Below are 24,891 nucleotides of genomic sequence, written 5' to 3' on the forward strand. Positions count from 1 at the left end.
TAAAGAAATGTTGTTTTTCTGGGTCATACTTTAATAATAGTTGGACAAAATAATCAATCTGGAGCTGGAAACCACAGCACTGTTTTGAAATCAGCATTGTATTCAAAACTCAAAAGATCATCACAGCCCAATCCTCCAGATTTTGGTCATCAAAGAAGTAATTGCTTTAATTTGTTTTTCTAAATCTCAACAGCACAAGAACAWAATCAAAGAAAAAGCCCTTGGAAAATAATACTCAGAAAATAAAWCTTTTCAAAATATTTACCCATTTAATAGAAATAAGATGTATATATTTTAGGTTATGACTTAGAAAACACATTTCAGAGCACTACAGCACATATACAATAAAAAAGTTGCCATGACTCTCTGGGTGATTTTCAAAGTGTCATTATATTATGTTTATATATGTGTGTGTGTGTGTGTGTGTGTGTGTGTGTGTATATATATATGTAAATATATATATATATACACACACACATATATATTTCCAAAACTGATCTTAATAAAATGATCATTTAAACTTCCTTTTTGCCTATGAGCCACCTAAAAATAGTTCAGTGAACAGACAGGCTGTATATTTAAGCATACTGAAAAGAAAGTAAACATTTTTATATGAGTATTCCTTTTGCAGAATAATTCACTGAAGTTTTAGATGTAACATTTATATTAATGACCTCATTTCATTTGAAAACAGTTTGTTGTTATCATTAACAGAACAACTGACCAGATAYTGTTCTGAAATCCTGTTCATAACAGTTTGATTGGTCAGCAATGTCTTTCCTGGCCTCAAAAACATTGCTGATGAGAACTGAATATTTGGTCCCCCAAACTAGTAATGTTTCCTTACATTTTTTAGTTGATCAACTCTCTAACTTCAAAACTTCATGTAATTGGCCTTATTTTTTTCCAGCCATTTTTTTAAAAAATTCAGACTACATTTGAGAACTGTTAAGAATTACTTCCCAACATTTCATCTCAGTCTGCTGTGTAAATGACTAYATTTCAAAGACTGACTTTACCTGAATTAGCCAGACTAGCTGTCATTAGGGAAAAACCAAGTCATTTTTACTCATTGCTACAGTATTTCTCATTTAATTCCTGATGATACTATCAAATTCCACAACTTAGCACAATATACAAAGAGGTCATACATTATTATTATAGACAGTCCTATCTTTTTCTTTTCCTTTTTTTTTTCCTTTTTATAACCAGCATGTTTTCCCCTTTCTAAAAGAAGATTCCCATGAGACCTCATTTTACAAAGCATGGAGTACAAAAGACTAACAAGACTGCCTCTGAGCCTTACATTTTAAAATGACTGAAAATGACTTGAAGAAATATGAGTACATGGTAAATTTGACCTGAGTCCCTAGTCACTGTTTACCTTAAACTCCCAGTGGAGCCAGGCAGCTCTCCTCATTTGGATCACACTCAGTAATGGTAATTRCAACAGAATATATATCACAAAAGTCTAATAGTAGTGTCTTTTCCAGCTACTATCATTTGTATATAGCATAGGATTCTTTGGTTCAGGATTCTACGGCATAATGGCACTTCTACGGTATGGGTTTCCAATAGTAACTGCAGCTGATTTTTCTAGAATAACGAGTAGCTACTGACAAGAGGACAAAAGAAGATTTGAGATCTATAGTTAAAGTTTAAGCCTAATAGCTACAGTAATTGATTAGTTCTCCATGGATTTTCTTTGGTCACTGAGGTGTGTACAGAGACTACAGGAGATTATTTTATTGTGTAATTTTCACAGCGCAGTAGGGTACCTTTACAAAGGGTTGGATACTGCCCTCCTGACAAAAACCACAGGGGACAGATCAGAGTGAAGAAAATTCAGCCAACAGAATCACTCCACAAATAAGCAGGGGGTAGGATTTTTGCCTTCCTGGGAAAGCAACAAGATTTCTGGCCTCACAACTTGCAGATCTCTGGGGTCTCTTGTTGGCTAGAGTCATTTTTATGGTCATCACCTGGTCACTTCAGTTCTAAGGGTATCAGGAGCCTTACCCAGTTCCCAGCCTCTTGGCTCCACTTAATGGCTAACGTGTTGAAAAAGCCTCCAAGAAACATGGTTATATTATGTCTAATGAGCCAGAGTAGGACAACAGGGTTAAGCAACAGATGCACAATTGGTGGAAACTGGAGAAACTGGTTTTGTTTTGGGATTGGATTCAAAGAGGTTGAAAGTAGATATGGAGGTGATGAAAATTGCTGGCTTAGACATCCTGAAAAATAATGTCTCATTTTTATCCACTGAACAAGTGTAGTGTAGACTACAGCAACCATCACAATCCCTGCTAAAACAGTGTAAAAGAGAGCTGAAGGGACTACTTCTATGGCTAGAGTAGTAGCTTGGTGAATCTCTGGCAAGGAAACCAACAGGAATATGGGATATGGAGATGGCTCATGCAATTGCATCCATCAGGAACTAAGTTGAGACCAGTAATGCATTCTGTATCTGTCATCCAAGATTGCAGCACATAATTTTCTATGAACCAGCAACAGCCAAGGGAGACCTTGTGCAGCTCATTATCTTTGATCTCAGTATCACTTGACCCAAGTCTCAGTTCTTTTCAGTTCCAAATATCTGGTATTGACACCACAGTCAACTCACTCTCAGTAATTCAGATGTGAGCTCCTCTCTGTCCATTCAGACTCTTCCAAACCCTAGGCCAAYGTTCTCAAATGTGTTTTGGTTGCCTCAGTTTTGGAGTTGCTTGAGTGTTGCATTTCCAACACCTTGCAGGTGACTTGCAGAACAGAAGTACTCAGCACTTTCGAAAAACTGGACCCTCTAAGCACTCTCCTGGCCAGATTCAAAAAAATGTAGGCACTCAAAAATTTCTAATCACTTCTGGAAATCTAACCCATAACTAGAACAGACTGATTCACAAGAAAAACAGAAAGCACAGGTAACTAAAAAAAAGATCCATGTGTTGCTGTGCTCAGGGTACTTACTTGCAGCGTAAACTTTATTCACATTCATAGTGMCATAGTTAATGGCAAAAGGGTATGCCCTTTATGTCCAGTAACCATATTTTACTCGGTATCTCTTGACAGCATGAGTCTATATAAGGAATGAGAAAGAAAAAAAAAAAGTTGATGGATTAGCAGCTTTTCTTCTGGTAGTTAATTCAGCTGTCTGAAATTGYGAATGTTAGTACAGGAGGAAAGGAGATAGTTTTGTCAAAACTGTGATAAAACAAATGTTAATGTAATCTCCAAGGGAGGTATGGTTCAGAATATCTTAAAAAACAGATAAAACAAACCCTGAAAAGAAGGTTGCTTTTAACTGTGTGTAAACAGTCTTTGATCAATCAGCAGAATCCTTAGAAAGGGCTGATATATCACAAAACATAACACAACATGCCTACAACAGTTGGGTAAGTGCTTAAACTTTGGTCGCAGAGAGGATGCTAGTAGTTGGAAGGGAAATCCAACTCATTTGATCTGAAGGGAATATTTTTTTGTATAAATTAGCACAGTCCTCTCCTTCTGGAGGCTGCAATCAGTACAAAGTAAAATGGATTGGTAGTGCTGCATTTGACATCAGATGAAATTCCTCCTGAGGGCCCATCTTCAGATTTCATGGCTTTTCTGCTTCCTCTGCTGCATCCCCAGACAATCCTACAAAGGAGAAAGAAGATGCTTAAAAATTCAGTATACTTCACAACATACACTGTATTGTTGATCCTGTCAGTTTGTTAAAGTCTTGATTATACCTTGAGAAAACAATTTACTACATGCAAAACCACTATGATAAAAATGCATAACTTGCAAATTCAAGCACTCACAAGTTTAAGACACTGTAAGAATTAAAGCAATAAAGGCAATTTTATATAAACTTATTTATGCGCATGATGGATGATAAGAGTCTTTAAATTAAAAAAATTATTGTCTATTTTTACATCAGAAAAAAGTGGCAGAGAAAAACCGAGCAAATGATTTGAGATGTAGTCACTTTAATCTAGTTGCATTTTGCCTGCATTCTTTCCCCAGGTAGAATTGGCAATACAAATTGCAAAACAATAGAAACTTAGGCCCTGTATATTTTTTTAATAAGGATTGCTTTTTCTATAAGGATTACTTTGGGGGAAGGGAAAAAAAATGCCTGTATCAAAGACTTCTCCCTTAAACTAAGAAAGTATTAATTTCTTATTTTCAAAGAGTAGTACAACAAGAGATGATTCCATATTGGATCTGAAATTAATCTTTGCAGTAATGAACCTAACAAAATCAGAAAAGTGGGTATAAACTCCTGAAAAGAGTGCTTGGAGTGGCTATGCAAAAAAAAAAGGACAGCAGATAATCACATTAGTTTGCCTACGCACATACTTGCATGGCTTAATTAAAGTGATTATTTAACCCAGCACAGTTTCTTACATGTCCACTATTATTACTGGTTGAAAAAGATTTAATTTAATCCTTTTCTAATGAATGCAAAGCAATCCAAAATAAATTGGCACTCTCTCCAAATGACATATGAATAATAATAAAAACAACACATGGCTTTCATGTAATTTTTTTTTCTGATGAGCCATCTCTGAAGAGGCTGAGATCCCTACACACCCAGAGAAGTGAAATGATCCAGCAGGTCAGCAACAGAATGAGATTATAGTACTCAACTCTTCAAACCCTGCCCAGTGCATTGTCTGCAGGCTTGACTGCCTGCATTCACATAGAATTTAGCACATCTACATCATTTTAAAATAGGATGTCTACATTTAGATTCATGCAATTCCATACATTTAGATTTCTATTTCTTGTTTTCCTTTCCCACTGTCAATGTCCTTTGGTGCTTGGGCATTTCAGGACGTGCATGAACAGTTTTCATGGCTGATGGTAATAGGTTCGATAAATTTTACCTCAATCCCTGAGACTGAAGCAAAGCATCAGTGAGGTTAACAGACAGCAGGAGATCAAGGACAAAATCACAAAGGTCCAAAAGACTAAGGCAGTAAGATTTCAGCAACAGCTGGAATCCCGGAATCCCAAGGCCCCCAGTAGGCTGAGAAGCATCTCTCACTGAAGTTTCTACTTTCCTTTTCTTTCTTTTTTTTTTTTTTTTTAAAAAAGGATAATTAAAAATACCATGTTAAAAGTTGACTTAGGTTTAAAAAAGCCAGTTCCAGCATGGTGGTTCTTTGGTTCAAAACTCTTCTCACCTAGCACATGCTGAGATACCAAAGGGATCAGCCCTAGGTCCCATCTGTTTAATGCCTTTATTAATGATCTAGAAGAAGGAGGTAGGCAGCATGTTAATGAAATGTGTGGATTACAAGAAACCAAGATGAGCTACACGTACCGGAGAGGATGAAGAAATACTGCAACAGGGCCTAAGAGATTAACAAGGCTGAGAAAAGACAAAAGAAGATGCAATGTGAAGTGCATCATGGAAACAGCAATCTCAAGCTCTTGCTCATTAAAGGAAGTTCCACAAAAATCAGTACAGTGGGAAAAGCTGTAGAAAACATGCATTTGCAGTGAAATAGGTCATGTAGCTCAACGTAGCTTAGAACTACAGAAGCCACTGCAAAGCCTAGAGTTAATGCTGCTCCTGAATACATGGCCTTGTTACAATTGTATCTGGAAGACTGTCTAGAGCTCTGTGTACTACAATATAAAAATATACTGGAAAATGGCTTACTTTGCCACCAAAAGACTTCCCAGAAGTTTGGAAATCGGCTTCTGTGCACTTTTACAGAAGCTGAACATGCAGGTCGCTCAGAGAAGAAACAGCAAAAAGGTGGAAATACTCACTGTTGACATTCTGTATTTAAGAGTGTAGCCACAGATTTACCAGGGAGACCAAGGGGCACTAACCTGTCCATTAGGATCATCCACTGACACATGCATTTCAAAACTTCAAAACCCTGCCACCACACAGTCCCCTCATTATCAATACAACTCCATTTGAGGACAGTCTAAAGGACATCTAAGAAGCACAATGTCAAGAAATAAAGGAAGGAGAGGTTTCAATAAAAAACAGGGGGAAAAGAACTTCATGAAAAGGCTGTATTATCCAAATATGTCTTTTCCTTTAGTAGGCTGAAAATACAACATGTTAAAAATTAAATTTGTAATTATAAAATTATAAGACAAAAATAATAATTGCAGGAATAAAATATAGCCAAAGATTCTGCCTTCAAAAATAACTATTTCCATGACACTGATTTCCTACCAATAATCCTCATGTCTGTTTCTACAAACTTCCATGCCAAAATGGGCAATGTTCATGGTTATTTTCAAGTTCCTGAAAGGCAGCGAATCAGCTCAACCTAATGTGTTAACTGCAATAACGGGCTGGCAGAACTGAAGTAATATAGCAGGAGTTATTTCAGTTTCACACAGCTTTGCCCAACAGCACTATATACAACTATAGGAAACCTGGAATAGCTCAGTATGAATCAAAGAACTACTGCATGAGCAAATTGTGGGAGAACTGAGCTGACAAATGAAGTATAGATTGAGGCTCTTTTTACTGTGTAACTCTCAAATGAGAGGCAGTATGAAAATGTGCCTTGTAATAACGAACCTTCCCACCTCTACCCTGTATTTTTCAACATGCAGTATTTAATAGTCATCTAGCAGAACAAGATAAATTTCACATTGATCAAACTGGCACATGACATATCATGGTAGGTCAGATGATTAATATTAGGGAGGTTTATTGTCGGTCTGTTCTGGCAAGCTTAGGAAAATCCAAAGAAATCCATGATATAAAATTAAAGTTCTGTTGATCAAAGCTCCTCTACCCCATTTCAGCAGAAACACCCCCACTTCTTTCCTTTCTTCTAATTTCATATCCCCCACTATGAAGTTTTAAAAAATGTTTCATTCTGTACACCATCAAAAAAATCTTCTCAGAATAATATTGGTCTGAGTGTACACTCAGCATCTTAGACAGATGTATATTAAAAGGCTTCTATCTCTATAAATCAGCACAGCTATAAATTAGGAAACTGTGCTTCAAAGTAATCATGATAAATTTTAACCCCTGCGCAAGGGACAAACCAAAGACTTTTTGCAGACAAGTTTTCACCATAGAGTTAAAATATATGATGGATTAAAGTAATATTCTCCTTACTAACATGAGATTGTGTATTTTTGAGGTTAAAACACATTGCCGGAGATGGGAGTCCACATTCATCTGCTCAACCAATGTCCCTCAAGTTGCTTTTCATATTTGCCCATCAAACATTAGCACACTCCTCAAAGCAATATCTATAAACAAAGAAATAGAATAGCTCAGTCACATGAATTTGCCCTTCAAAAAGTATGGCTTAATGCATAGGTATTGCTGCAGTCACAGAAAGTTCCTTCTTAGATAAAAATGTATTTTTGCATCTCTTGAAGATTGAAAACTGAGAGGAAGTTCAAAGAAAACCAGTTACACAGATAGAAGTGTCAGAAGACAGATAAAAAAATTTTCCCTTTTTGGAATTATTATTCATGCAGCTAGAGAGAAAAAGAAATCATTTAAAGGGAGGGAAGACATCTGAGCACGAAGGCAGAAGGGAGGAGAGAAGACTGTTTTCTGTAGTCATAAATTGTTCACACTAAGTGTTACGGTGTAAGGTTGAAAAATGTTCAGGTTAAGCAATTAGGCAATGGAAAAAACTAATCAGGGAGGCCAGGGGGGTGGCTGAGTCAAGTATAGGAGAGGTTTGTAAAGATAGGGTAGATTAAATCCTAATGGGGATTATTGAAGGGGAAGATACACAGGCTTTGAACTGGATGACCTAAAGGATCTTCTCCAATCCTATCATTTATGCTGCTATGATTCATCCTAGGAACAACATTTTGGACTCTCATGAATTACTGGCTGAGCTTCCTGGATACTATTGTAMATTAGTCTACTCTGAAGCATGCACAAAACTTAGTCAAAGTTGGCTTTGAAGTGTTTAATCTACAGTATTTAACACTTCCTAGTCTCTTTTTCATACAGTGACTCAGAAATAGGRCTGTTACAGCAAGAGAACAAAAAGTTATTTTGAGTTCAGATTAAGTTAGAGAAGGGAGGTACCACTTTCTTCAGCTCTTCCCACCTAAAAGAAAAGAGGAAAAAACACCCCACCTTATGGCCTAATGGTTAATATTGCTATTTCTAGATCAAATATAAAAGAGCCTCAGAACAAACTACAGCCTTGAAGTAAATGCTTTTCATAAAATTTTGGATCCAAAGCTAAATGTTCCAAATGATGAAAGTTAATAGTTCTTTTTGCTTTTTTGTTCACAAAAGAATACAGATCTTTCCCAGCACCTTCAAGTTATATTTCTGAAAATCATGATAATTTTCTTCTTAAGAACTCCATCCATTCACTCTTAATAATTTTCATTATCACTATAAACTGCTAAGGAGATAAATGTAGATTTCTTTTTCTTAGCATATTATCTTTATTCCATGGACACTATTCAAGGAGTTTTTCATAAAGATTAAGAAAGTAACAATACTTYGCTTGTACCCAGCGAACTGACACAGTTTAGCTCGGAGTGCAAAAGGTATTAGTGTAAAATCATTGATTCTAATGCTGYGCTGAAGACAGATCTTTAGGAGGGTCAAGCTACAGACTATTTCCTGCTCTGCTTTCACAGAAGAAACTCCTGAAGAAACTGCACTCACTCGGTATTCAATATCATTTTTGTGGAGCAGAAAACTGAGTGTGAACATTACCAGTCGCTCTCCAGCCTAYGGTGAGTCACTGATCACTGTGATACATATTTTGCTTACATAATTTAAACATGATCAGACTTTTGTATCTGAAGGGGGAGTGATGGTAGATGAATGAGTGGGAAACATGGACTGACTCATTAAGAACTGTGTAAATCAAATTGCTTTGCTTTTGGTTTAGGAAGTCGTGTGACTGTGAGTAAGGAGTTCATTCAGTGAACTTCTCTTTGTCCTACGGATCCGTATACATCACAAGATGGATAGCACGAAACAACAGTTTCCATCACTTGCTCATTTAAATATGCCCCCTACTAACTGCAACTAACACAAAAGGTCCAACCTATATGAAGTTATCATCAGTTCAGTTTCCAAAGACCTGGCACTCATGCCACAAATAGCAACATTAAAAGTAGGCAAAGGAGGGGCAGCTCTTACTTTGGGAACAATCCCCCACAAAACCTTTATAAATTTAGCTAAAATCTTTCTTTTATTSTTTTGTCTCAATAGTGACATTGAGTAGCAGCAGCATAACACAATGGAGATAACAAGTAACAAGCAGGTAACTTAAGGACATAGGCAACATTTAACAAGTGCCCATGGAGTTTGTTTTTAATAACTTTTAAACAGCTTATAAAGTTCTTGTGCATTCATGCCCTTAAGCAGTAGCCCTCAACAGAGACTGTGCTGGTATTCCCAAGTTTGCAAACATGGGCACGTGGCAACTAAGGTTGAGCATGTAAGGGAGTATATAGGAAAAAGTTACCATGCCCCTTCCAAGGTAATAGCCATTTTTTTTTTCTGTTTTCCAATGTACAGCAACTAAATATTCCCATCACTAATTTGATCCTGATAATAGCCTATGCTGTGCTTGTTTTGTATGACACTCATCTCTTAAACCGCCATTAGTATGCACACACACAGACACCCATCCACACCCTTACTACAAAATCTTCTGCTGAGAACCCCATTACCTAAAAAGCATTAAAGATGCCACTGTTAGGTCCAATGAAATGAAGAAGGAGACTGAACTACAGCCCATCTGTTTGGGGTAAGGTAAGGTGGTGTGTACCAGGTCACAGTTCCTGGGACTATCAAATCCTCAATCTGTGAATGGTGCAGTTCAGTCTCTGCATTTGTAATGTTGCAAAATTTCTACATTTTCTCCAGGTCTTTTGGCTTTATATTTGGAGAAAGCCAAAACCACACAAACTTTAATGAACAGAAAACTACCCAACTTGAACATCAAGAAAAATATCTAGTGACAGGAACAAAAAATTCCAGGCATCATGGTTGCTGCTTCTAATGACTAGCCATAGATCAAAAATAATGAACTTGCCTGGATAAAGCCTGGCCAGAGTGAAGATAGAAAGGAATGAARTGCATTACCCTTCCATCACAGTGCATTCATGTTTTTAGGTAACACAAGAGGACTTAGATAAATGTTTACTTCACAACATGCACTTAAAAATATTATATCTRATCTGGAACCAACACATTCTAGGAGAAATGTGGAACTGCCAAAACACTGAATCTAGCTTAAATTTATAAATACCYGATGGAGAAAAGAGTAAGAGGAGTGAGATGCTTGAGAGCTTGAAGCCATTTAGAGTTTCAGAAATAGCAGTCTAATAACAATATTCTAAGATCCATTTAGGAATCAAAAAATCATCCAAGGAAGATTATGAAGCAGAGTCTGACCATGCTTGCAGGAAGACAAGCAGCTTAAAAAGTGTTCACCATACTATAGTCCCAGTTTATCCATAGTCTAATCTTAGTCTGGCAAAGAGAATACATTTTATACTATCTTGAAATGAAAGAATGGGTCATTTCCGTGGAAAATTCATTTTCAATGAAGCCAAAATTTTGGCTGAAAGATGTCCATTATCTGCAAGTACCTGGGTTATCACAATCAGCTATCAAATCTTGGACATTTTTCTACATTTTCCAATTTATGAGAAATGATTGTTTCACTTAAAAATTATCATGGGAAAAAGTCATTTCTGYAACAGAGGATGCTTAAATTTCATCAGAAGAGTTATTTCTTGCCAGGAAATGATTCCTGAAAATTAGTTTTTCTTTCAGTGGTCAAAATTCCCTTCTTTCTAATTAGCTATCAGTATTTGTTAGTGATGTAAATTAACTTGGAGACTTCTAAGGCAAATACACGTAATACAAGTCTAAAATGTACCTAATTATGGTCACATGAATGGCTACACTTCAATATGCTCCTCTTCAAATCTCCATTCACTGCAACTCAAAATCCTACTAAGTCTTCCAGAAATGTTGGCTCTTTAATAAATTGCTATCATAAAAAAACATATGTAGGTTACGATCATTTAGATTAGACAGATGATAATATATCAAAAACAGGGTGGTTTTAATGTAGATGTAATTCTTTGCTTTCTCCTTGGGAGAAGTAATGCTACAGTAGTTGCTCTTTTGCCTGCTCAGTTTGTCGTGCTGTTTTCTTGACTTCCCAAATCTTGACAATCCAGTGAGGATCTGACAATTAACAACTCCTTTATATCTTCCCAGACAAGTGATTGCTGTGACAGATAGGCAAAACTCCAGGGGTAGGTTACCTTTAGGGCAAGATTTTCCACCATTTTCATATGAATGGCAGTGAATTCTCTTCCTGGAGACAGCCACCCAGTGCTTGCCTGCAGGAAGAGCTGAGATCCTTCACAGATACGATATATATATATATATATGTATATTGCAGGCACTTTCTACACCTATAGGCTGACAGCAGCTCATAATTGACATTTGAAGACCTCTGACCTCCCTGTTACAATCTTCAAACATTCCTCATCTATCTATGWAGCTTTGGCTATGGCTGAGTAAAATTTTCAGTTGAGATGGTACTCCTTTGAAAAATGCAGATGCGGGTCAAACAAACCATTTTTCAAATTCATGCTGAAATTGTCAGATCAATTTAGGTAAAAACAAAAATTCTTGTGAACTTTTTTCCACACTGAAGTATTATAAATAAACCTCCTTGTATTTAATGGGAAAAAAAAAAAGTTCACAGATCCTGAAACTAATGAAATGCTTAATTTGGAGAGAAATTAAGAGAAACCTAAAAGAATCACTGTGCCTTGTCCCAAAATAACATATTTTCTGATTYCTTGTTTCAGTCATAAAGTTAAAAAATCATTTATTCAGAGTTCTACCCTTGGCAGCATGTATCCATATCTTAAGCAAGTCGAAATAGTGCAGTTATCCTTTTAATATGCATGACATAATTGTTAGAATGAAACTTTCAACAAAGTTAGCTATAATGCATAAGTGCAAAGTATATTAGACATTATACAACATGACCTTCAGCAAGACATAGAATAAAAGTATCTTAGGTGTATCAGGAAAAAAATCCCTACCTTTTAATGAATAATGAGTCTGATAAAGACACCTGTTTAGGGCCTAGTGCTTTGTTTTGTGCAAGTGTAACTTGTATGGCTACAAGGAAGTTAGTACATTCATAAATAAACATTGCTTCCTCTGGGAGAGATACTCCACGTTTTTATTTATAGCCTCAGGGGAATGGCACATATGAGCCCATGGCTCCTCAGTACCAGAAAGATGCAACAAAACAGAAAAAATACACAAAGGAAAAGCATTCAGGACTAAGTGACTTACTGGAAAACACAAAAGGAGGAGAGGGAGAGAAATAAAAGATCTAAAGGCAAAACATTAGGAATTGTTTAGTGCAATGAAGAGATATCTTGAGGAGGATCAAGAAGATAAAGTCAAGGAAAGGCATATTTAGGCTGTTTTAATGACCTATATTCTCCCAAGAGAAGTTGTGGAAGTCACATGGCTTATGACATTTGCAAATGAGACCAAGTACCACAATGAAGACAACAATCTGGCTGTGTCAGGGAGATGGTCAAGCTGATAAAACAGGAGTTTTCCATTTCTAACTCCTACCATCTATCATATAACAGATCTGAAGTGTCACAAATTCCTAAGTGTTTTGTAATATTCACAGAAATATCAGCTTTTGCTTACCATCAAGCATTCAGCAACTGAATACTCTTCAATATGTTGTTCCTTTCAACAATGGAACATTATAGTGCAAATGAAAAAATCATATTCAAGATTTCCACGGATTCTTCTGGAAATAACATACAACAGGCTTKTACCATTTGATGTCATTTTTCCTTTGGAGTCTTGTGGGGAAAAGGGCTGGGTAGGGAGGYAGGTTTGAGGAAAAATGTGTTTGAAAAAAACAACAAAGGAAAAAGAATACTTTTGTGTAATATTTTCCAATCTTGAATTTCACACATTCCTTTTAAGCTACACTATATGAGAAAAATGCTCTAAGAGTTTTTTCCACATGCAATCTTTTGATAAGTCTCAGTGTAGACTTAAAAGCAAAAGAACCCCAACAATAAAAAAAGAAAGAAAGAAAAAAAGAAAGAGCATATATTAAAGTAACAGCTAAATAACAGCTAGCAATCTTCTATATGGACACTTAAAAATGTCTCTTTCTGATGTTCTCCAAAAATCTGTTATCTCTTTGCTTTTGTAAACAAACATTTTCAATAAATCTTATCTTTGCAAATGTGAAGGATAATTTGGGGTTTAGTGGGAGAGAGCAAACACAACAGCACTTCATATTTTTATCTCATGTGTCTTAACATCGCACTGTACCACAGACCTGTAACAAAATTCTCCTTATTTCCATTACTTTTTCACTGATATCAGTCCTAACTCATACAGAGGGAAGTAAAGAATTCATCCCCTGCTCTTATTTTGATGCATATGTTGGCCATAGTAGCTACAATGGCAATTCACAAAACCTGTGAAGCTGCTCAGATCTGGCGATCTGGCTAAGGATTTGTTATGGCCCAGATGTGAACAACTGCTAGAAAGCTGTGGGCTTTCCAACCTCCCACCAAAATCAGCAGAAGCAGAGGGRGAGCAGCACTTTGCAGGACTGAGCCTTTTAGCACCTCCAGAAACGCTGGCTGAAGCCAGCATGCCTGCGTGTAAGGCTTGGAATGATGAAAGTAACGGTTTTAAATGTAGTATGGATTTTCTCATGGGCTCAGGAAGCAATAAAAACTAAGTATAGTCAGAATGCAGGAGAGCAATATAGCTTTCATCATTTTCTGTGACTTTAGGAAAAACAAGCTCTACTTTTATAGACAGGCAATTCAGTATTACAGATTTTCAAAAAACTTCAACTGTTATGGGATTTGCATAACAAATGCAAGTTATATTCAAATTTCTGTTCTCTGTAATGACACTACTCAAAATAATCAATAAATCTGCTGTCATGAGAATAAATTGGTTTAATTACACTGCAACACAACTGTCCTAGATAATAAGCTTCTTATTAAACTAAACACTAATGATGCTAGAAAGAGCAAACCATTTCATTACAATTTCATTATTTCTTCACTGACTAGCAATGTTAGGTAAGTACCTGAACAAAGCCAAGAAAGCAAAGAGATAGAGATGATATATCAAAAAAAAAAAAACATTTTACTTCATTGAGGAAAAAACCTACAACTTCACATATTACATTGATTTTATTTTAGAAGAGAGAAACACTTCTAAATATTTAAAGGGAAAAAAGAGAGAGAGAGAGAGAGAAAGAAAGGAGAAGAAAGAATTAGTAGGGTAAATAATTTCCAGTATGTACACTGAAACACAGTGCAAAGGAGTTCCTTTGTTGTACAGTGTTTCAATTTATAAATCACATTGCATTTCTTTACAGCTTTGGGAGGAGTTTAATAACATCAGCTGCTTGGAACATCTACAAATAAAAAGTTAAATCACAATATGGCTAAAGTGTTATGCCACAAATAGTCATGTTAAAAAAAAATAGGATGCTTAATTTAAGGTCAGGTACTGCAAACACATGCCATAGTTTATGCATAAGTAACTCCTCTGAACTTAAGSAGTCCAACAGGAATCCTCAAGCACATAAAGGGAACCACATGTGTAAAAGCTTGCAGAATTAAAGGCTAATTTTCATACTGTATGAGTTTTAAAGCTTATAGCTGACCTTCTCTTTTTATTCTGATATTTGTCTTACATTATTACCAATTAAATATTATCAGTCAAAGAAAAAAGAACTCTTTTCAAATACTAATGTCTGTTTTCCCAGATTTGGCAGTTTTATCTGTATAGCTGTGACAGGGCTGTCTTTGGAGCTGCTCTGCCTCTAGTTTGCCTYTCATCCACCTGAGACAACCTAAAGACTCCTGTTCATTCATGCTTAAAGGTAACCTCACCAACAAAGACGAGGTTCTTCCAGACTTAGCACCTGCAAAGCCTGCAGACCAGAACTTGAAGGTAACATCTAGGCCACCGTTATCAGCCATTATCTATGTGAACGATACACATACGCCTCCCCAAGAAGATGGACATCTAGGTTTTCATAAACCACTCTGAAGTCAGTGAAAGTTTTCCTCAATGGCATAAATCTGTTCCAACTAAACAGCTCATAGGACAGAGCTTCAAGTCTCAGGTTTTCTAGTTAGAAGAGTAGTGAACTACTCTCCTATTTTACTACTCCTATTATTTTATTCTCCTTAATTATACTTAATCAACTAACTCCAGTCCAGGAAATTGTATCCAACCATTTAGGCACACGATCAGTTAAGCTCAGTGGAGCTGAGCATATTAGGTATGTGTTCAAGTTATCGACACGAGTTGAGTGCTTGCGTAAGTGTTGTCCTAACAAGGGATCTAAGTACAGACTTAAATACTTTCCTAATCATGGCCCAGGCCTCCCTGATGCCATAAGATGTTATTTAAACCTGTATTCCAAGACTGGTGATGTGAATGGACATAATCCAATATCATTTCAAATTAAACTTGCTAGAATACAGATTTTGGAAAAATCTTTCTAATGTGTTTTTGTGTATCATTCTTTCCCTTCCCCTTCCTCTCTCCCCTGCTCCTTGATTTTGCTGATGATCTCTGAAACTCTGGCATAAAAGAACTACAGGGAGAGAGACAGGGACAGAAATTAAAATTTACAAAATCTACATTTATATTCTGAATTAAATATAAAATGTTAACGAACAATGCACATTCAGAGACAAAATGGAAATGAGGGTTTTTAAAACTTTCACATTTTACTGTACATATGACTTGCAGGTAAGGTTGGTACGGATTCTTTTTAAGAAGAACCTAGTGACACCACTGAAGGAAATACCTAAATCATATATTACATTAAACACAATACAATTCTGTTTAAAACTTGCTTTCTTAGGGAACAGATACTTTTATGTCTCCAAAGTGTTCTCCAAGGAATCTCTACTTTTACACATGGCATTTCTGATCTCTCACTGCAGGAAAGTTTTACATCAAAGTTCACATAGTGCTCCAAAGCTCCACTGCAGCCTCTCAAGGTGATAGTTTGGACCAAAAATGTAAATAGAAATATGTTATTGAGACAGTGTTCTGTTGYAGCAAAAAGGAAATCTAAATACAGTAGATGAAGATTTATCAAAATGTAGACAGAGGTAGTCCCACAGTGCCTGGCCATTATCTGCTTCTGCCAGGATTTTGCAACAGGCTCAATGCTATTGCCTCTCTCCCAATATGTTTGCAGTTTAGAAGTCTTGTTGCTGTACTCAGGGATTTTGTTGGAAAGCAAAATACATCACATGTAAGATGTTTTGAGGGGAACTGTGAGTTAAGATATAGAACCTTTCTGCCTCTTAACCCTTACTTGGAATGGTGTCTACCCAGGTTTTCTAAACCGTCATCCATGAAGTCACACTCTGCAGCCCGTGAAACCACACTAAACAAGAAGATGGATGTTATCCTTACAGTATTTTCAGCTAAAAGGGCAAAGATACGATCATTTGCAAGAAATGGGCACACAGAAATCCATGATGGTGAAAGTCTGGAAACCACTGGTTCAGTGGTGTATGAARATGAAAAGTAGATCTAATTGGGATTTTGGCAGTATTCGTAAAACCACAGATAATGAACAATAAAACATATAAACAATAAAAATAACATGTAATGAGTAGTTACACTATTTAATGTATCACCTATCTTTCCTCATGGCTTTTGGAAGGCAGTAAGACAGAGATTCTTTTGAAATGCAGATACAGCATCTCATTTAATGTGTTGGACACAGAAAGTAGCTCAAGAAAGACAGTTCCCTTCAGCATGGTCAAATAGTCTCCCTTCTCACAGATAACATGGCCAGATCTTCTTTATCCACACAGGACAAGGAGGATTCAAATTCTGCTATTAAAAATACTATTTGCCTGAAATATTTCATATGCATTACTAGACTGAGTAYCTATGCAGTAGCTCAGAAAAGGCTGAGTACTCATTTTAACAAATTACAGATTTAAACAAGAATCTCAGATCTATCATGCATCATGCATGGGATGACAAATTAAGTTACTTTATGCTTGTAAAACTAATCTGGATCATACTGAGATAACCATCTTCTGRGATGCTGCAATACCACTTCCCACTCCTGCCAAGATTATTTTGACTGACTTCCTAGAAATGCTTCTAACATTTCTTTACCTTCTGAATTCTAGGATCAAGATGTTCTCTCTCTCTTTATTCTTTCTCTTAAATCTGATCTAGAAATCTCTTCATATAGCACGTGACATCACCTTCATAGGACAGGACTCAGATTTGGCACATCTCACACCTAATCTGTTTTTTCAGGCTCATCCAGGACAGATAACAGAAATATAAACAGGARGAGGATAAAGTCTGAATGCAGTTTGAAAAAAATTACTTTGGTGAAGTCTTTCTGTGCCGTTTTGATATACTGAGTTTAGGATTAGTTCAATCTATCTAAAACTGTGGGTAGAGACTTTTATATATGTGGATAAATAATTTTAATTAATTTAATTAGCTAATTGAAATAATAAATGGCTCTATCTTATCTGCCTTAAAGGCCTGTTCTCATTTGTCCACAAAGCACGCTTTCTACTTTGTTAATCAATGAGCGCTCAAATCATGACAAGAACTGGCATTGGCTTCAGGGTGGGAGCAGAAAGAGAACTGCAAAGCTCAATGGAATATGAGTCAACTGAAGTCATGAGTCAAGAGAAGCCTGTAGCTGATTGACTCTGCCTCACCAGTAGGTGTTACTTCAGCCGTTAATGCAGATTGCTGTATGGCTGCAGGGATATGCAAGCCTGCCAAGGTACATAAAAAATATCCAAACCAAACTAAAATCTGCCAGATACTGAAAATATCATATAACACCCTGCTCTGTATCTGCAACGGCATCCAAAGTAACGTTTGGGAGAGCTGACCACAACCACACCCATCTCTACGTCTGCTATACAGCCTGAAGGTTTTTCATTGACGGCCATTCCACTTAATCATTCAAAGCGACRCTTGGCTATTCGATTGCTATGATTTAACATAGTAATAACAATAATCCAGACTATGGCTTAAACCACTCACAGTATTTCCAAAACTGTTTATTAGCATTGGCTTCTGGTTTACTAGCTATTTTCAACACCCTTAATACTGAAGTTCCTCCTCTGGCAGGTCTGAGAAGCCCAAGACCATGTGAAAAAGGCGGCTTTATTTTCTGCTTGACTGAGTATTTGATAACTGCACTTAACTTTACCATTTATTTATTTAACCTCAGCTCAGGCTGAAGCCATCTGCCCAGTGCATTGCAACTGCAGGTCCAAAATAGAACTGCCTACAAAACACAGTGTGTATGGGATGAAATTCAATAGCTCCTCTTCAACTTCGGAGTCAACTGCAAGGCCATCTAATAATCCCGTCCTTTTATTGTAATCATAGTCTGAACAAATCAGACTCTAATGCTTAACATCTCTGAACAAAGTATGAGACATATCAGACTGAGGATTTCTGTCACACCTTCACTGAAGCTTATCTTTGRGCTAGCATATTCTAATTCATTTTCAAGATCCTTTCTGGGTAYCCTCTGTATAGGAAGCTCATCATTAAGGGTCTATTTCATTATAATTTTTCAACACAAAAAATATTTTCCATGGACTGAAAGAATTGCTTTCTTATTTCAATTTACACGCAACAGAATTCACCGGAACTGAATCAATAATTCATTTAAGGTTGGTTATGCCCTAACATAAGTCAACATTCTACCATACAGTTATTAAGATGAGACAAAGAAGAGGACATTCCTCCTTAACAATAAGTTTTGTTCACTAGGGATGATAATACAAGAGGAATACCCCATGTAACAAAATGATTTGTCTATTGAACATAAAATATCTCACCTTGGTTTTCTTAAAAAAAATTTGTATGTGAGCACTAGTATTTTTATCCATGCTTCTGTAAAACTCACMCAACTTTTTTGTTTACACAGATACAGTAAGTGAAAGGCAATAATATTCAGCATTTCATCTATACATAATATCAGATAAAAGCATTTCTCTATGAGACTTTTTTACTGTAAATCCAGTGCTTATGAAACCAGTGGAATTGAAAGCAGGTGGGACACAGTACAAGGGTTTCTCATCATTCTAAGCATACAGTTCAGCTCACTCAAAAATAATAAAGCGTCTATGCTTATTCAGTCTTGTACTTCTCTTAAAGCTAGGCCACTCGATTGTGCCAAATAATGTGCTGTCCAACTTGGACTGAATTGAGAACACTAAGCTCATTTTCCTAGTGAACTGTGCTGTACTTGTATGATTTCTACATTACAGACATTATCTATTAGAAAATAGAAATAGAAACTTTTTGAAGTCAGCACCATTTCCAGTTTCTTATTTTATTCTTGGTGAAATCTTAAAAGATATTATACTTGAGATTAAAACTGAAAAAGAACATTATTACCATGATGTCTACATACACTCATACACKGTACTATATAATTAAGTAATCATGTACATGGATATGCACTCTGCCAAATTCTGCATTGTCGTTATAATTTATATTTCATCTGATAGCTGGAAGCCACTCCTTAGACCATTCTCTTTCCAACTGTAAACAGCAGATAATATCATCTTTTATACTCATTAAAGATTAGCAAGGAACTAACAAAACTTTTACCACATTCATTTTTGCTAACTTAAAAGTAAGAAAAAGATAAAAGTGTAACTTGCATCTTGTAATGGTGAGAAAGAATAAAGCAAGGGGTACACGGTAAATCAAATGACAGCTGAACTTGTTCAATAAAATAAAAGCTATAAATCAACTTGAACCAGTCTGTCTTTCTCCTCCTCCCCTCCACCCCATCTATCTTCATAATTATTTTTTAAATTTGAGTCYTGGTTGGTATCAAACACTGATGGGGACTGACTGTAAGAACAACTTCTTTGAAATCTGCCTTGCCAAGGAACAAAACTGTCACCCAAGCTTTGAAAAGCAGTTCTTGTGAAATCCCTCTGTAACTCCAAAGTGCCGAGAGGCTGCAAGAATGAAATCAGACGTTTTCTTTAACAGGATCGATTGTCAGTACTTGTACTGAAGATATATATATGCACTCTGAATCATGCAGAAGTCTGTGATTGCAACTTCAGTTCTGAAATAGGAATGTTCACTTTATGGAGAATAATGGTCTTTGTCATTGGTTTTCATTCTGAACGATACGGAAATATATCAAAAAAGAAACTTTGCGTTAAGTTTCAGATTGCAAATGTCACCAGAAAAACAAGCTGTAGCTGTGAACAACAGAAATAGCAAACTCTGGATTTCTGTCAGAGATTGTCATACTCCACCTCCCACAGTCCGCCCAGCTAAACCCATCTGTGTGCCCTCTAGTCGCACCTCACAGTACYCTCAGCTACCCTTCGTGTTTACTAATTCCCCCCTGAGCAAGAGCCACAAATCCGGCTGGTYTGGTAAGGGTGTGCTTACTCAAGATCATGTCAAACAGAACAGATAGCTGCTGAATTCATGTTTGAGCTTTTCCTCTAGTAATCTGAACCTTTCCTTTACACGCACCCAATAATTTCTATCAAATTTGTATGAAATTATTCTTTTTGAGATATCTCTCTCTCTTTTAAATGCATTAGAAATTGTCTATGGGGGTTCAACAAGGATGGTGAGAAAAGAAAAACAGGTAAACACTATGATTAGATGAGGTTTCAGAGAAGGTTAAAAATGAAAGGCATTTTTGTTAGATACAAAATAACTGGACATTTTGAAATTATAATTTAGGGGGCTTCAAGATCAGCCAATCAAAATGTGCTATTTCAATGTGTCAAGATGCTTCATGTTGAACAAGAATACGTACTTTTTCACCTTGATTTCCTGTATTCAGTCTCCTTCATGAAGAATWCTGACTGAACTTGTATGAAAATGTTTACATAAACAATTTTGCCATTGGGAAAAAAGCCTGGTATCACTGATTTTCCTTGAATGAGAGTAGCTTTAACTGAKAATTTTTAGTGAATCAAAAAACCCTCAAAATCAAAGCCCACATCCTGACATTTAAATATACACTCAAACCAGAAAACAGTCRATATGCAAGCACTTCTGAGTTTGTATTCAATTTTTTTAAAAAACCTATGGTCTATGCACTAGTTAGTTCTATAAAATGCCATGGGTTAAAAGCAAAAGTAATAAAAAAGGAGGAGTCAACATCACTAAAAAAAAATCTTAATTGTTAAAATTCTTGTAAGATCATATTGAAAAACTGCACCATTTGAAGAGACGATAAAAAAAAAACATTAACTGCAGATGACTGATTTTACCTCCAAGTTTATTTTCACCCCAGCGCAGTGCAACCCAGTAGAAGGCTCATTCAGCACAAGCTCTGTCCTGCATTGACGTGACCGATGTGCTAGCAGGACCCAGGCTGATACCTCTGCACCCATGTACCAATTTGGTGGCAGCTCAGTGGTCTCCACCGCATGCCCTAAGCACAGCTGTTCCAGCCCTCATGAGAGGTGACTAGCAAAGCTGTAACCCCAGCTTACACCTTTCTGCTCCCGGGCCATTTGAGGGCCTAAGGACAATTTCTGTGAAGCTTGTTAAAACCAATTTCCGTGGGCTGCTGAACAGCTGCAGCGCTGTCTGGAATCTTTGTGGCACTGTTACTTTAGGCTTGCACTTAACTCTCTCTCTTTCTTCCAAATACATTGAACCTTGAACCAGGGCTTGAGAGATTTTTCTACCACACCTGCATTGAGGAAATCCTCCTCAGCTGCAACCTGGAGTTTTTCACTTCATTATGCTACTTCAAACCTTTTACATTGGAATGAGAAGAATAATCTTGCACAGCAGAACAAACTTTCACTGGCAGCAAGAAACGAGCAAAGAGCCAACATTTCCCTGTAATAAGCAGGGACTCAATAACGAGCAGCACAGTGATCCACAGAGCGAACAATTTTCAGTAAGGGTGCACAAAAACAGGTGCCTCATTTTCAAAAGGAAACGATAAGGTCTTTTTTTTTTTTTTTTTTTTTTTTAATAGTCCTGGATGAAGCACTAAGTGACTGGCCTCATCCTCACAAGTATTGCGTAAGAAAGAACAGGATCCTTTCCGCTGTTACCACACAACCCTAAACTGCCCCACCAAAGTAAGGCTTTAACGGATCAGTGGGGAAAGGAGGATGTGGTTATGCGTCTGGCACGCATACACCAAATAGAGAGTACCTCTGTGCTGGGGACATGCTCCATGGGAACCTACAGCATGTAGCAAGCACTGCTACACTGAGCAAATTTTACTATTTTAAATGAACACTGGGTATTATTAAACAACCTTTAGACTGCTGCTCCTTGCTGGGGTACACAAGTTAAGAAAACACACCATGGTAACACAAAAACATATGACAGCAGTTTTCCACTGTTCACAGACTTTAAAAAACAGAAGGGTTTGAACTACGATGATCTCAATACAACATCTAGTCAGATTCCCAGAATAATACAGAATAAAAATTTTCACCCAATAATTAACTGAATGAGCCCTTAATTTCAAGTAGAGCTTTTTGATGTAAAAACTTCAAGTAAAGAAGAATGGATCACATCTGCACGAAAACTGTTCTGCACTGCTCAAAATTTTTCCTTTATTTCTAGGTCCAAATCTTCCTCACTTCTGCTTCCAGCCACGTACATGTGCAATCCATTGGTTCCAAAATCATTATCTGGTTTTGTTCATCTCTACTTTACATCAAACAAAACACAAAAGGAAGTAAAAAATAGCTGTAATATACACACTACAGATCACTTAATCTCATGTCTAGTGTCATACAAAGTACAAGATAACAATCTTGAATCTAATACACACTGTCTACTGAAACTGTCATTGCTTTGATAGTGAGTGCAATTTGTCAATACTGGAAGGATTAAATCTAGATGAAGCACCTATCTGAGCAAACTATCCCCAATGTGGATACAGTTTCCTCATTCGTCACTGAGTGCTGATGGAACTAAGGAGGTAAAAATGACACTGAGTACGCTCTGCACTTTTACAGATTTTTCCTCTACAGAACAGGTAATAGTCTAGTGGACTTTTTTTTAAGTATGTTTGAAAACCATATGACTATTTACGCAGAAGTTTCACTTCTAATAAGTCATTCTGCTGCCAAATAATTTCTCTTATAAAATATCTGTTTACTTTTTAAACAAAATTTGCTTCTTTAGCCTTAACTACAGAATACAAACCCAGTCCTGTGCTATTTACCAGTAATGGAAGAATTGAGTGGAGATGGTGAAGGTCTTGACAAACTGAATCTGGGTTTTATAAACCAGAATCTTATATTCTGTACCTTGAAACTTTATAGTGAAAAAGTCCCTACTGATTAAGATGGGAGATTTCTTCAGTATAAGGAAGTAAAAATGGCAGATATCTTTTCCCAGGAGCCTTCAGCTGTAGTGTTATAACGCAGTAATATCAGTGGAACCAGTTTAATGTTAAGAAATGATCTTGTTCAGTCTCTAACTGTGATACCCATTAAGAAGAAATGACGAAGGTCAGGGAGGCAGCACCTAGAGAGATGAGGACAAACTGCGCATTTGTTCAGCATCCTAAAAGGGTCCTTTGAGAGCATGAGGTAGGAAAACAGATAGCATCCCATAACCTTGCAGAGCTCTGTCAGTGGTGTTGGAGGCAAAGGGAAGATCACAGCTTTGTGCTGTTTCTGAACCAGGGGAGGCTCTTTGTCACCTCTGACAGAGGGCACTGACCAAAGACAGTGGCTGGTAGAGACGTCTGCAGAGTCTGAGAGAGGAAATAGTGCACGGGAACAGAGCAAAGCAAGACAGAGCAGCTCTCTGTCAGAGACTGGCTGAGCTGAGGTAGCAGAATTCATAGTAACAACATCATAAAGTATTCGAAAAATCTCATTTTACCATATTCATCAACAAATGAGGAACAATACCAGCAACACAGTTACATCCATGTTTATGTCATCTTTTGCTAAGGTCTCAARCCCCAGAGTCATTTCTGGCAGCTACTCTGCGGAAGGTAACATAACCAGAATAAAAGCAGCAGCTTCATAACTTAGAAATACACAGACCCTGGGCCCAGGTCCCCCGATCGGGTCATCCAGCTGAGAATCAACAGGCTACTGTTGCTTTGTTTCTAACCACTTCCTGACTGCAGTTTAGCTATTTAGTCTTTCACCACCTGGTTTGTATTTGATTTACAAAAATAAAAATAAACAAACTCCCCGAAGGAACAACAATAATATTGCACAGTATGCAGTTTGTGACCAAAAAGGCTAGGAATTGCAGCAATACAKCCTCTGGTACCTAAGCCACAGGTCAGATTGGTTGCCAGCTAAGCCAATATTTCTGGTTTGAAGCATTTGCTGAATTCTCTCAAACAATAAGAAGGATTTGTTCCATCACTGAAATAGAAAACTAAATTAAAGAACGGCTGTGTAAATAAAGTGGAAGTTCATTCAAAACCAGTGACCCAGAGGCCAGTTATTTGTGGAATATAAAGAAAATTAACCTGGGAAGAGGTCTTAAAGTCTGAAGCTATATTTCTACYGCTTTCTTTCTACACCAACATACACACAAACATAAAAATGGCTCTGAAATATGAAATTTAAAGAATGAACTGAATTTTACCAGATGTTTGCTGAGGACAGAACCAAATATTTATTTCATTCTTAACTTCAAAAGGCAATTATGGAATTAAAAAGCTAGGATTCCTATTTTTCCTAGTAAATAATATTGTTTATTGTATACATTTGTAAATATTACAAATATTTTGTAAATAAACCAATCCCATTCATTGTAAAATTTTACAGCTATCTTAAAGTTGTAGTTTATCCACTTTTAATTAACTTCATGATCAATTCTTC

General features: G+C 36.7%; 1 protein-coding gene across 1 annotated transcript in view; it reads right to left on the reverse strand.

The window, feature by feature from the left end:
• Positions 1 to 10: 10 nt before the first annotated feature.
• The window catches only part of BBS9 (Bardet-Biedl syndrome 9), a 309,884-nt gene continuing 285,003 nt past the window's right edge, over positions 11 to 24,891 (reverse strand). The window contains exon 23 of the mRNA XM_085303707.1: positions 11 to 3,639. Coding sequence (XP_085159833.1) covers positions 3,599 to 3,639 — 41 coding nt within the window. The 3' untranslated portion in view covers positions 11 to 3,598. The remainder of the gene's footprint in view (positions 3,640 to 24,891) is intronic.

This window comes from Rhea americana, unplaced genomic scaffold (genome assembly GCF_003343005.1).
Source record: "Rhea americana isolate MKP2758 unplaced genomic scaffold, rheAme1 scaffold_100, whole genome shotgun sequence".
NCBI classification, from domain to species: domain Eukaryota; kingdom Metazoa; phylum Chordata; class Aves; order Rheiformes; family Rheidae; genus Rhea; species Rhea americana.